At 46.9% G+C, this 12,500-nt stretch overlaps 2 protein-coding genes across 4 annotated transcripts in view; one reads left to right on the forward strand and one right to left on the reverse strand.

Annotated features, from left to right (window-relative positions):
- The window catches only part of SYN3 (synapsin III), a 613,179-nt gene that overhangs the window by 226,892 nt on the left and 373,787 nt on the right, over positions 1–12,500 (forward strand). The window lies entirely within an intron of this gene.
- TIMP3 (TIMP metallopeptidase inhibitor 3) overlaps positions 1–12,500 on the reverse strand; it is a 61,837-nt gene that overhangs the window by 4,171 nt on the left and 45,166 nt on the right. For all 3 annotated transcript variants that reach the window (XM_011978986.1, XM_011978987.1, XM_011978989.1), the window contains 3 exons: positions 9,506–9,588; positions 1,673–1,784; positions 894–1,015 (listed from right to left, as the gene is read on the reverse strand). In XM_011978986.1, the coding sequence (XP_011834376.1) occupies positions 894–1,015; positions 1,673–1,784; positions 9,506–9,588 (317 nt within the window). The remainder of the gene's footprint in view (positions 1–893; positions 1,016–1,672; positions 1,785–9,505; positions 9,589–12,500) is intronic.

Here is a 12,500-nt window from a genome sequence, read left to right on the forward strand (position 1 = left end):
AGACATTCTGATAAGTGCTTTGATAGTATTCTCTTTAATTCTCATCACAGTTTTATCTCCCTTTTTACAGATAAAGAAATAGGAGGCTCGGAGAGGTTAAGTAACTTGCTGCAGGTCACACAGCCAGTAAGTAGCAGAATTAGACCATTGAGAGGGCTTTTTCATCTCAGATAGATAGGAGATCTCAGTTGTTTTAGGAAATTGAGGAATTAGAAAGGTTACAGTATAAACTTTGGAGTCTAGCTGCCCTAGGTTGGAAACCAGATTCAGTGAACTGTGGGATCTAGGGCTAGTTACTTAAGTTCTCTGAGCTCTCATCTGCAGAATGGAGATCATAGTAATTAAAACCACACAGGATTGTTTTGAAGATGAAATGAGAGAATGGCCCAACTTCCCACAACAGCAGGAAGGCTGTACCTTGGCCCTATACTTGGGTCAGGGGGATGGGCTTGGTTGAAGAAAGACTTTCTGTAGCATCTGGTCTCTGTAGTCCTGGGCCCATTTGCCCACCTGACTTATGAGTCAGCTACCAGGGTGAGCCCACTTGAAACCACTTGGCAGAACCTGCCACTGTCAGGATCCTATACCTACAGCCCTGAACTGCCAGGTGGGGCCAGGGACTCAAGAGCCCTCATGCCCCAGCAGCTTGCAAGTGGTCATCACGGAGGCAGCCCATTACAGCAGAAAGGCATTCTTCCTTCCCTGCCTTCCTCACTGCCCCGCCTGGGGCAACATTCCTTACTGTGTCTGCTCAGACCTGCCCCTCTGCCCTGGCCTAACACATGCACACCCTTCCCAGCACGAGGGCCTGGCTCCCAATGCATTGGGAGCTGATGTTTCTAGGGCTGCAAGTCAGCACCTCCCCTCCTTCCCCCAGTGACCCCAGGGCTTACCTTGCAGTTACAACCCAGGTGATACCGATAGTTCAGCCCCTTGCGCTGGGAGAGGGTGAGCTGGTCCCACCTCTCCACAAAGTTGCACAGCCCTGTGTACATCTTGCCATCGTAGACGCGACCTACAGGAGGAAAGAAGAAAACAAGGAGAGGGTTGTTTGTCCAGAGCCCAGCCCAGAAAGAATTCACACCTACTATGTTCCCACTTAGCCCAGGCACTGTGGCTGGGTACTTTTCAGACCCATGATTTTATTTCATCCTCCCCAACACCTTTCAAAATGGACTGTAGCGCCATTTTTCCAGATGAGGATAATGAGGCTTGGAGAGGTAAAGTGATTTGCCAAAGGACCCAAGCCCATTAAATACTGGAGCTAGGACTAGAGGCCATCTTTTCACTCCCTTTATAAGGATTTGTGTTTTTGTTTTCTCCTTTACTACCTTGACTGCCTAAAGATGAATAACTTTCAAAGACAGGCCTAACAGGTTGAGTGTGAGGTGGAGAGGAACACACACTCCCTTTTTATTTACAGTAAAGTTGAGAAGCTACAAACTAGGAGATTTGCCTTACAAGATGAGTGGTGGAGCTAATTCTAGAGTTGAGCCTAAGTGTAGGAGCCTCAGGCTCTTAGCACTGGGTAAGTAGGATGAATTCACCATTAGAGACTCCTTACGATTTACTGGACATTTGGTGAGTCAACTACTCCTTGTATGTTCTTCTGAAGTCAAGAAACAGTGGACTTTGGCCAAACCCTGGCCTAGAAGCTAGAGTTGGCCATTACCTGTCAGCAGGTACTGGTACTTGTTGACCTCCAGCTTAAGGCCACAGAGACTCTCGGAAGCTTCCGTGTGGATGTACTGCACGTGGGGCATCTTGGTGAAGCCTCGGTACATCTGTGGGCAAAAGGAACATCATGACTTCTTCCTTTCCAATTTGGACACCCGTATGATCCATAATCCCACTGCTGGGTATATATCCAAAGGAAAGGAAGTCAGAATGTGGAAGAGGGGTCTGCACTCTCATGTTTACTGCAGCAGTATTCACAACAGCCAAGATATGAAATTAACCCAAGTGCCCATCAGCAGATGAATGCAAAAACAAAACCTGGTATCTATACCCAACGGAATATGATTCATCCAGAAAAAAGCATGAAATCTTGTCACGTGTGGCAGCGCAACTGGAACTGGAGGTCATTTTGCTAAGTGAAATAAGCCAGGCACAGAAACACAAATATACCGTGTTCTCACTCATATGTGGGAGCTAAGAAAGTAAATCTCATGAAGATAGACAGCGGATTTGGTGGTTACCAGAAGCAGGAAAGGTAATAGGGATTGGGGGAAAGAGATGTAATTAATGGGTACAAAAATACGAGTAGGCAGAAGAAGTAAGACCCAGTGTTCATTAAATCAGTAGAATGACTACAGTAAACATTAACTTATTGTATATCTCAAAATAGCTAGTAGAGGATAAATCAAATGTTCCCTGCATAAAGAAACGATAAATGTTTAAGGTTATGAACATCCCTGATTACTGTACATTTGTGAATATATCAAAATACCACATGGACTCCCAAAATATGTACATTTATTATGTATCAATAAAATAAAAGGAACCCAGGAGAGGAGGCTCAGCACCCAGAAGGCTTGCTGACATTGGATCTGAGGGAATCTCGCTCCCCTATTTGGCTGTCCAGTGGCCTGTCACTGATCTACCCACCCAGGGCCCCCTTCACCCCAGATGAAGCCACCGATCCTCTTGTCTAGCCTTCCTGGTGCCTTCCCAGGTTGGTGCCTTCCCAGAGAAACCTTCCTGTGCAGCCAGCCACACCCCCCATTCCAACTGGCCCACAACACTCCTTCAGCTACACGTCTCACATCCCAGCACCTTTTCAGAAATCCAGAGAAGTAGCTGTGACAAGGGTACTTTTTCTTTGTCAACCTCAGGACCTGAGTCCCATGAATTCAGCCAGCGTTCTCATGCTATCTCTGTGACACTCTCCAGCCCACAAAAACATTCTCACTCACATTCCCCTTGCAGTATCCTTAAAAGAGCCCTGGGAGGGATGTATTACAAACCCCACCTTATAGAAATTCTATTTGGCTGGTGAACGTTGAATTCAGGTTAGAAATTCTCCATGTTTTTTATTCTTCTGAGCGTCTGATGAAAGCATTGGGATCCTTTATCCCAGATGAAGCACATAAACATATCTACAAAGTTCAAAGATTTCTAACTGTTGAACACTTTATTATAATTATTAGATTGAACCACATGAAATTGCTGATATTTGGCTATTTGTATCTACGACATAATCTAATACAGTGGTTCTCAACTGGAGGCAATTTTGCCCCCCTAGGAAATATTTGGGACATTTGGCAATGTCTGGAGACATTTTTGGTTGTCACAACAGTTAGTAGAGGGTAGGGAGGTTGCTAAACATCCCACAGTACTCAGGACAGCCCCAGAACAAAAAATTATCTGGCCCCAAATGTCAGTGATACTGAGGTTGAGAAATCTCCTTTAATATTAGCCCGCGAATCACCGTGACAACCCTATGAGGTAGAAACTAGTATGCCCATTTTATAGATGAGGAGCCTGAGTCACGGGCAGGCTAAGTAGCTTGTTAAGGCCACACAGTTGGGAAATGGCAGCGCTAGGATTCCAAGCAGGGGAATTTGCCTTCAGAGTCCATACTCTTACCCATTATCTTAGACTGGCTCCCAGGAAGCCTCAGAAGCCTATGACCAAGGTCCCCAGAAGCAGGCAAATGCTATTTCCATTTATGGCCACTGTGCCTCCTTCATCAGTGTGTGCTCAGAGTCACTGGGGTGACTGAATGCAACAGAAGCTGAGTCCTCTTTGTGATTCCAGGTCAAGTCCAGGAGTATTATACAGGCCCAGTGTGCCAAGGCGATGCTGTGAACTGTGGGATCTGGTAAGGGTGGGGTGGGGCACTGAGGTGTTGCAGAATTCTGTTATCCCCTCAGTTCTCAGAGTACACAAGCCCTGGACCGCTGGTGGTCTCTGGGCTTGTCCCAAGGGTTTATAATAGGAAAATGCCTCTACTTTACTTCCTGGCATGTGTTATTAATTTACTTACAGTAATTAATACAAAACCAGACATCACTTCGTTGGTGTCTCTTCTAAATGCCTCCCATTTGGCCTGTGAACTGGCGTTTTCTCATCTTTTAAGTGGTGACTGGTTGGCGGGGGTAGGTGGTCCACAAGACCTTCACGGCATAACTTGGTCTGTTGGACCTACTGAGTTTGGGCGCCCCTGCCTTGTTAAAAGCACACATTGTTCTGATGGACTCAGATGGTCTTCCTTCTGAACCCCTCTTTTCCCCCAAGGCTTGCCAACTGAGCACAGACACGCAGCCAAGTGCTGGAAGAAATGCCCTCTGCACTCAGCATTCAATTATGCGGTGGGGGCGCGGGGTGGGTAGAGTCACGATGATGACTTCTTCTATGTGAATGGTGCCTCTCTAGCCTTAACAGGAACCATGTTTAAGTGTGCTGCTGTATGCCTGCCATGGAGTGTGGCCTTCGAAGAACATCCTCTACCCTGACTTCTGTGCCGAGCAACTTCTTATTTTTGTGTGGGTGTTCCTTGAGGTTTTGGCAAATGTTTCAACTAAGCACTCGCTCTAGGTCTTTTGGACCCAGCCCATGGGAACCTCATTCCTTCTGCGTCAGTCTTTCCCCTTGACTGCCCTAGTGCTTCGTGAATGAGAGAATGAAGCCCCTGGTTACAGTCTGGTCACTTGAACTGCTCAGTAAGAACTAAACTCATCGAAATCAGCTTGGCATTGCAGCTACTTGGAAGTTTGAAGGAACCTGCATTTTAACTCCTAGCACTTGCCTAGAGTTGAAATTCTGATACATTACAAATGACTGGCTGTGACAAACATAGTGCTGTGTTTTAGGTTCAATTCTGAAAAGAACAACATGGCAAAGGTAAATTCTACTCAGTTGTGTTTTCTGTGTAATAATCCTACCTTGATTTAAATATTGATTCTAAAAGTATCATGTCTGTAATCATAGAGATCTAGAATTGACTTGACAAATTTAGGAGAGTCATAATAGATTTATAATGTCCTGACATCAGAGAATCCTAGAATCTCAGAGTTGGAAAAGATGTTAAAGGTAATCTAATCCAAACCAATGCCATGGAGATCAGTGGTAAATTCAGGTTTTGGAGGCTGACAGCCAGAGGTTGAATCTTGAATCTTCTCTGCCACCTATTCGCCACTTGAAAAGTTACTTAACCTCTTTGGGCCTCAGTTTTTTCATCTGTAAAATGGGTCAAAGCACTTACTTCTTAGGGTGTTTGAGAGAAGCAAATGACTTAGAATAGCAGTCAGCCCACAACATTCAATAAAATTTAGCTTAGAACAAGTTATACTGAAATTCGTAAGGAGAGGAGGAACGAGTTTGATCCCCTTCCTCCTAAGTCGCTTCCTCAGCTCTTAACAAGAGTAGTTAAAGCTGGTTTAGGACTTCAGACATAAGTGGGTTGTTCTTTTTTGGCTGCGTTCTGCATGCCTCTAGGCCCCTCTTCTTGGTAGCATCTACACAAGTAGCATCTATGCAAAGTTCCAAGATGTTAGCTTCCCTTGGAGGGAAGGGACAAATAAAGTAAAAAAGAAGTTTCTGAGTCTGGGGACATTTGCACATTTCTTATGAAATGTCTGGCCTTCACTCTACATTGACAGCATGAGTTGCTACAATGATGCCAACTATGTCTTGCATGCCTACCAGAGATCAACACTGTTCTGGATGCTGGCGTACATCATGGACTCATTTAAACCCACAACTTCTTATTTACAGACCGACCAAGCTATCGGGCGCATGATCTTTCTCTACACAGCAATTTGTCTAGCAGGACAGGCAGAGAATGTGGAAATGGAGCCAGTCTCTGCAGAGGGCTGGATGAGAGTCCTAAGCCAGGAAGAGCCACAGGCATTGCAAGAAGAATGGTTCCCTGTGGGCTGGGGGTCAAAGATGCTTCCAGCTGGAGCTTCAAAGGCAAGACCCTGCTATTGCTCATTTGGTTAGACAAACCACTAAAGGAAGGAAGTCCCCGGAGGTCTGCTCTGCCTACAGTCAGGACATGCAAAGCACATGACCAGCGGGGCTCCCCATGGGACCCTCCCAGGACCAGCTGGGACATAATGTCCCCCACGTTCTGTCCCCTGCAGCCAGCCAGAGAGCGTGTCTCCACTACACAAACAATAACTCCTAGCACAGTGGATCAGTTTCTCATGATCCCGATGGGAGATAAAGTCCCCACAGCTTAGAGCAGCCAGTTCTGGAAACTTTCACCTTCACCCCACAGCCCAGGGCCTCAGCCCCAGCTAATTTCCAAGTTTGGGATTGCAATAAGCTCTCTCAACATTCTAACACGCTTGCTCCCTCTCACACACACACACACACACACACACATCGCAGGTCTCTGCGTACTGAAGTGTTCCTGAGAGACGGGTCAGAGGCTCCAGAGTTAGCAGACGGGAGAAGGTCTGCCTGCCCTTCATCAGTGAGAGTAGAGAGGGGTCAGACAGGGCGGCTCCGAGTCTCAGGTTCTCCAAGTTCCTTTAGTCCTGCTCTGAGGGAGCCCTTGCTCACCCCTTCTGACTCTCTAGGGCAGACTCTCTAATCCGCTAGAACAAAGCCTCCCAGGGACCAGTGCCAAACTCATGCAGGCTTGCCTCTCTGGCCTCCCCCTTCCCTCCTACAAAGATTTTTCTGATACATCCTTTGCAGGATATTATAAGTCCAGCCCTACACTGCTGGATGATAAACCAACAAACCCAAGCTGACTTCTTTTTGTTTCCCTGGGAACTAAATACATATGGAGTAGGCATTTATATCCCCCAAAGCAGGTAGGAATGATGAATCAGCCTGCTGCTCCATACTGTATTATCTCCTTATAGGCAAAGACCCTATAGTTTTACTCAGGTTTGCCACTATGTAGCTGTGTGATCTTAACTGTTATATGACCTCCCAGGTCTCAGTTGCCTCACCTGTCAAACAGAGGACAAGGTGTTATCTATTTTACAGTGTTAGTATAAGGACTGATCTATGCAAAGACCTAGCAGAATGCCTGGTACAAAGCAACTGCTCAGTAAATGTTACTGATGCAGAGTCTTATAATTGTAAGCAGTGTTTTATCTTTGTATCCCCAGCTCATAGCACAGTACTAAGCACAGAGAGAGGGTGGGAGGGAAGCATGAGAGGATGGATGGATGGACTATTACTTCTACTTCTAGCCTGTGTCTTCTCTGACTTGCAAGCTGGTACCTAGAGACAAGCAGATTCCAGTGGCATCTCTGGATAGAAGGGCACTGACCAGTTCTATGGATCATGATACCCAGCTGTGGGAGGGTCAGAGTGAATAAAAGGCATGAGATGGTGACTGATGATTAAAGTAAGATGGCAGGGAGATTTGGGAGTCACATAAAGAACACAGGATTGGGAAGAAATTCCGATGCCTCAGCTTGGGGATCAGATCTGCCCCTTAATTAAATGCTTGACTCTGGGTAAGTCATTTCCCCTTTGCGCCTCTGTCAGAAGTGAGACGAGGGACCTTACATCTAATTCCAGCAACATGATTCATGAGCTCAGATGAAGGATGGTGAACAGAAAGCCTGAGCCCACCAGACTGGGAGTGGGAGTGTGTCTTCTGAAACTGATGGGCTAGCAAATGTTTGGTCTCTAGACAGACCCCTGTGGCTGGTCTGACACCAGCAAGGGGAAATGGGACATTCTGCCCACAGGAAGGGCCTCTGGTCACCCTGGTCCCCAGGCCCTGATGGTAGGAAGGAAAGCAGGCAGGCTTAGGAACTGCCGCCTCCCAGCTATTTCCCTCTCAGCTCTCTGCTGACCACCAAGTGTTTCGTAATGAGGATTCTTCCAGACCAGGCAGGTTCATGTGTTCTCTGAACCTCTGCTTTGGTCTAATATGCTTTGGCATTCCTGCGCTGACTGCCAGAGGTTGCAAAGTGGATTTTTTGGGTTGTTGTTGCTCTTGCTGGTTCCCCACCCCCGCCCATTCTTCTCTCCCCAGGGCTGTCTGAAGACATAAGCTGGTCTCATGACCAAGCTTAGGCAGCCAAGGGCAACTGGCCAGGGCTGACTCTGGACATTACATAACCAGAAGGCTGTGGATGTTTGCAAAATTGAATCCAAAGCAACAGGTTCCACAAAATTAGTACATCCAGCCGCAGGCCTCAGGACACAGGAATAAGGAAGCCTGGAGGTTGGCATCAGGGATGGTTGGGTACCACCATGGGCTGTGTCACTGCCCCACTCCCTTCTACCTGGACATTGTGGCTTGTCTCCTCCGGGGAGTTTCCAGGCCTATGGGGTCTCACCCTCATGCCCGTATTAGATGGGTAAGCATTCACCAAGTCACTTTTGCATGCCAGGTCCTACCCTAATTGCTACGGATGCAAATATGAGCAGTAAGTTAAAGGACTGGACAGTTCCTGTGAACCTCAGCACACCCCACATTGAACTTCTGATGAGTCACACACATACATGCCTCTTCTCTCCCAACCTGACTCTAGCTCCTAAAGATGGAAACTGTATCTCCCTCACGGCTTCCGTGGCCCCTAGATGGGAGCTCTGCATGTAGAGAGGTGCTTACAAATATAGGGTGACGAACCAGTTGCTGAGTTATTCAAGGTGAAGCCCCAGTCTTCTGTGCTAAGGCAATCACCAGTACACCCTTCCATTGTATACCACCCGCTCCTCCTTACAAGTAACACGGCCCGCATCCCAGGATGCTTAGAATGCCTGAGCTAGAGAGGATGTTAGGAGCACTAAGCCCGACCCCACAGTGTTAACAGGTGGGAAAACTGCGGCCCAGGAAAAGGGACAAGCCCAAGGTAAGCAGGCTATTTAGGAGTAGAGCTGAGACTAGGAGCAGGTTCTCTAGATTTCAAATCTGGTGTTCTTTTTCTTAAGGCGTACCTCCTTCCTGTGCTTCCTGATGTTCATATCCTCAGTAATATGTTTAATGATAAGAATATGTTTAGCAAGCATTGCTAACTATCTAGGATGCAAGAAGACCATCAGCTGGGAAAATAGGGAAAGAAGATGAAGTTCCTGCCTCGGGATGAGGTTCCTGTGATCAGCACAGTTTCCGTGTAAACATTTGAGTTAAGCTGTAACCTCAGTGGCCAAATGAGACCTGTAAGCACTGTGGAATCCCAGATAGTCAGAGCTCGGAAGAGTCCATTGAGATGATCTAGTCCAACCCCCTCATTTCACAATTGGGAAGATTAAAGCCCAGAGAGGGGCAGTGACTTGACCAAGGTCTCATGGTTACCAGCTAACAAGGCTATCTGCCATCTGGCTCCAGAGCTCAGCCTCCTAACAAGTGCCTTGGAGTGACTCCACCTGCATGGGCTCTTAGACGAGGCAGCCCCATGCCCCCTCCCTACCCATCCCTTTCTGCTGCCTTAGCAGCTCCCTCTCCAGCAGGCACAAGGGCTGGGTCTGGCTGGTGCTTAGACACACACCCCAGTTCCAACCCATTTTGCCTCCCTCAGCCAGGACTCTTCTGGCAAAAACCCAGAAACCTTCCTGGAGCCAGACTGATGACATTACCTACCTTCATCTGCTTGATGGTGTAGACCAGCGTGCCGAAGGGCCCCTCCTTTACCAGCTTCTTCCCCACCACCTTGGCCCGGATCACTGCAGAGACAGCAAGGAGGAGACAATAAGAGGTTAGGAAGGCCTGAACCACATCAGGAACAGCATCTCAGGGCGGGCATGTTAGCCTCCGTGGAGCCTGGAATTGCTCCCTTACCTTGGAGCCAACTGGAATAGATGATTGTGTTTATAAGAGTGGGAATTCCCTGGGGTGAGAGGGAGGTTGGAGGAAAAAGCAGCAGCCACCATTCAAGTTAATTACCCCACATGTTCACAACTGCCAGCTCCAGAACTTCCTAGGCTATAGTCATCCCCTGGCCCCGCCCTGACCCTGGGGATTTTCTTGACTTTGTGACTTCACCATAATCTAAAATCTACTTCTCCTGTTAGAGCCGTTGTCCCCCCTTCCTTGTCCATCTGACAATGCCATGGTCTCCCAGAGCTGTTCTCTTTCCACTAGGACTCCTTTCTAACCACTTCGTTGGGGGCTCTTCCTTTGCATGCATTAATTCGCCACATCTTGATATGTCCACAGGGTTGTGGTGCACCCCAGCTTCCCACAGTGCCCCTAGTTAGCATTCTGGTTGAGCCCTTGGTATCCAGTGCTTAGATAGCAAGGGATGCAATAGAGTCTGAGCTCTGTGGGGATGTGGTAAAGAAGGAGCAATTGGGAGTGGGGACTCAGGAGCCAGACAGACCTGTTCCAATCTCAGCTCTGCTGTTTATGGATATTGGGACTGTAGGCAAGTAAATGACTTTGTTTCTGGCCTCATCTTCTATAAAACAGGAATCGTAATGATACCAATCTCCTGAACTGAAGGGATTAGTCAAGATGATGAATTTGACACCGTCTTGAACATAGTTTGCACTAGACAAATGTTATTAATATCATCATCATCATTATCATCACCAAAAATGAAATGGGCTAACCATGGAAGGACTGCTCCAATGAAAACAGCTCCCATTTATTGCACACCCACTATGTGCCATGTACATTTCACTTATTTACTTCTCTTAACTGCCTTACAAGGGCAATATTAGCATCCACATTATCTAGATAAGGAAACTGACCAAGAAGTGAAACCACTTCCTCTTTCTGAGCCTCAATTTTCTCATCTATAAAGAGGGTGTAACTCTCCTTACATCAGGGAATTGGAATCAGGATTGAACAAAAAATCTTATGAAATTTCCCACTACAATGTCTGGCAGAAAGGAGTTACCCAGTAGATATTAGTTCACTATGAGTACAAAAGTAATTACACCCAGTGGGTCGAGGGCTGAAAGAGAGGTATTTACCACATACCCTGGGAACACAAAGAATAGAGGACTTGACTTTTAGATTCTACAAGGTTGTGCTTCTCTTTCTGCTTTGTGTGAAAAAGAAGCACCCAAGAGCTATCTACAGGTATTTGTAAAATCGGCACATGGAGGAGCAAATGGACAGGTCTTGAATACAAAAACTGGAAATTGCTGAGAGTAACATTCGTTGGCTCAATCAAAGAAAAAAAATCTAATAATAAGAACCAGCAACAAAAGGCAGGGGGGCTGCCATCAGGGCAGGGAGTGCCTCTGTCAGGGGTTACGATGGGGGTGCTGGATACTTCCATGCTGAGACCTCAACAGGAATTTGGAATGGGGCTTGCTTATGCAGTCATACTTTGAATTACAAATTGAACTCTTTCAGCCCTGAGATCCTATCGTTCTTTCTTACCTCAAGTTGCACTTAGCCCCAAAAGGAGTAAATACTCAATAAATGCTTAAGTAAAATACCCTACACACACACACACACACACACACACACACACACACATTCTGGTAGCTCCATTATCCTTCCTCATTGTGGATGCTCCACTATGTATCCCAGTTCTTTGACTCCAGTCTCTGTTTTTAAAAAAATCTTTACTAAGAACTGATTCTTCATCCCTACTGGATTCTGTCTTGTTTCTTTCCAAATGAGCTTGGATCCTACCCTTCCAGTCAGACATCAAGTCAGGGTTCAGATGAATCAATGGCCCCTTCAGACCTTCCCTGCCAGGGATGGCAATACACAGAGTCATTGGCAAAGTGAGCAATTTAGTGGAGGCAGCTCAAATTAGGAGGAGGTGAGTGGTTGTTTCCAAGTCTGCTGTAAAAACGAGAGGTTGGCAAGATCCCAGGCCAATGTCTCTCAAGATCCTGCATCCACCTCTGTTTCTAACATTGCGGTAGCATTCTCGGCGACAAGCCAGCCTCCCGGAGGCCCTGGGGACTGTTTCCTCCATATTAACTCTCACAGGCAGGTTATAACGGCTTCACCTCCTGGCAGAGGCATGTCTGCCAGCCTTTACCACTGATTCTTCTTGAAGTGATTTGGACCCATCTTCTCTGCTTCATTAACACAGAAGGTAAACAAGGGAGTGAGTCTTGGCCGGGGAGGGGTGGGAGGGGCGGGAGGGGCAAGGCAAAAGGGATTCCTTTAAATAGCAACATCCTGGTTCCAAAATGGCTTGACTTGATTTAGACAGAAGATGTCACAAGCAGACCTGCCCCATAAAGCTAGGTACTGCTGGAAGCTTCTGCACATACAACCAGCCAACTCCTTCCTTACCCCAAATGGCCTGAGCTTGGAACCTTTTCATCTGAGGATAGTTTAGTGAAAAGGATACACTTTCGTAGTGAGGAAGCTGCATTGGAGTTTGGGTTCCACCATTACTGTTTGATCTCTCTGGGGCTCTTTCCTCCTAAATCTCTCTGGCTTTCTTAGCCCAGTGCCTCTCATGTGGCTTACGAGTGACTTGCTTATTACAATTGGACCAGCAACATAGCATTGCATTAAAGAGCCTGGTCTCTGGAGCCTGATAGCCAGGGTTCAAATCCCAGCCCTGCTGCTAGGTGACCTTCAGAAAGTTGCTAAACCTCTCTATGCCTTGGTTTCCCATCTGTAAGATGGGAATGATGACAACAATGCCTCATAA

This window comes from Mandrillus leucophaeus, unplaced genomic scaffold, assembly GCF_000951045.1.
Source record: "Mandrillus leucophaeus isolate KB7577 unplaced genomic scaffold, Mleu.le_1.0 Scaffold2, whole genome shotgun sequence".
NCBI classification, from domain to species: Eukaryota; Metazoa; Chordata; class Mammalia; order Primates; family Cercopithecidae; genus Mandrillus; species Mandrillus leucophaeus.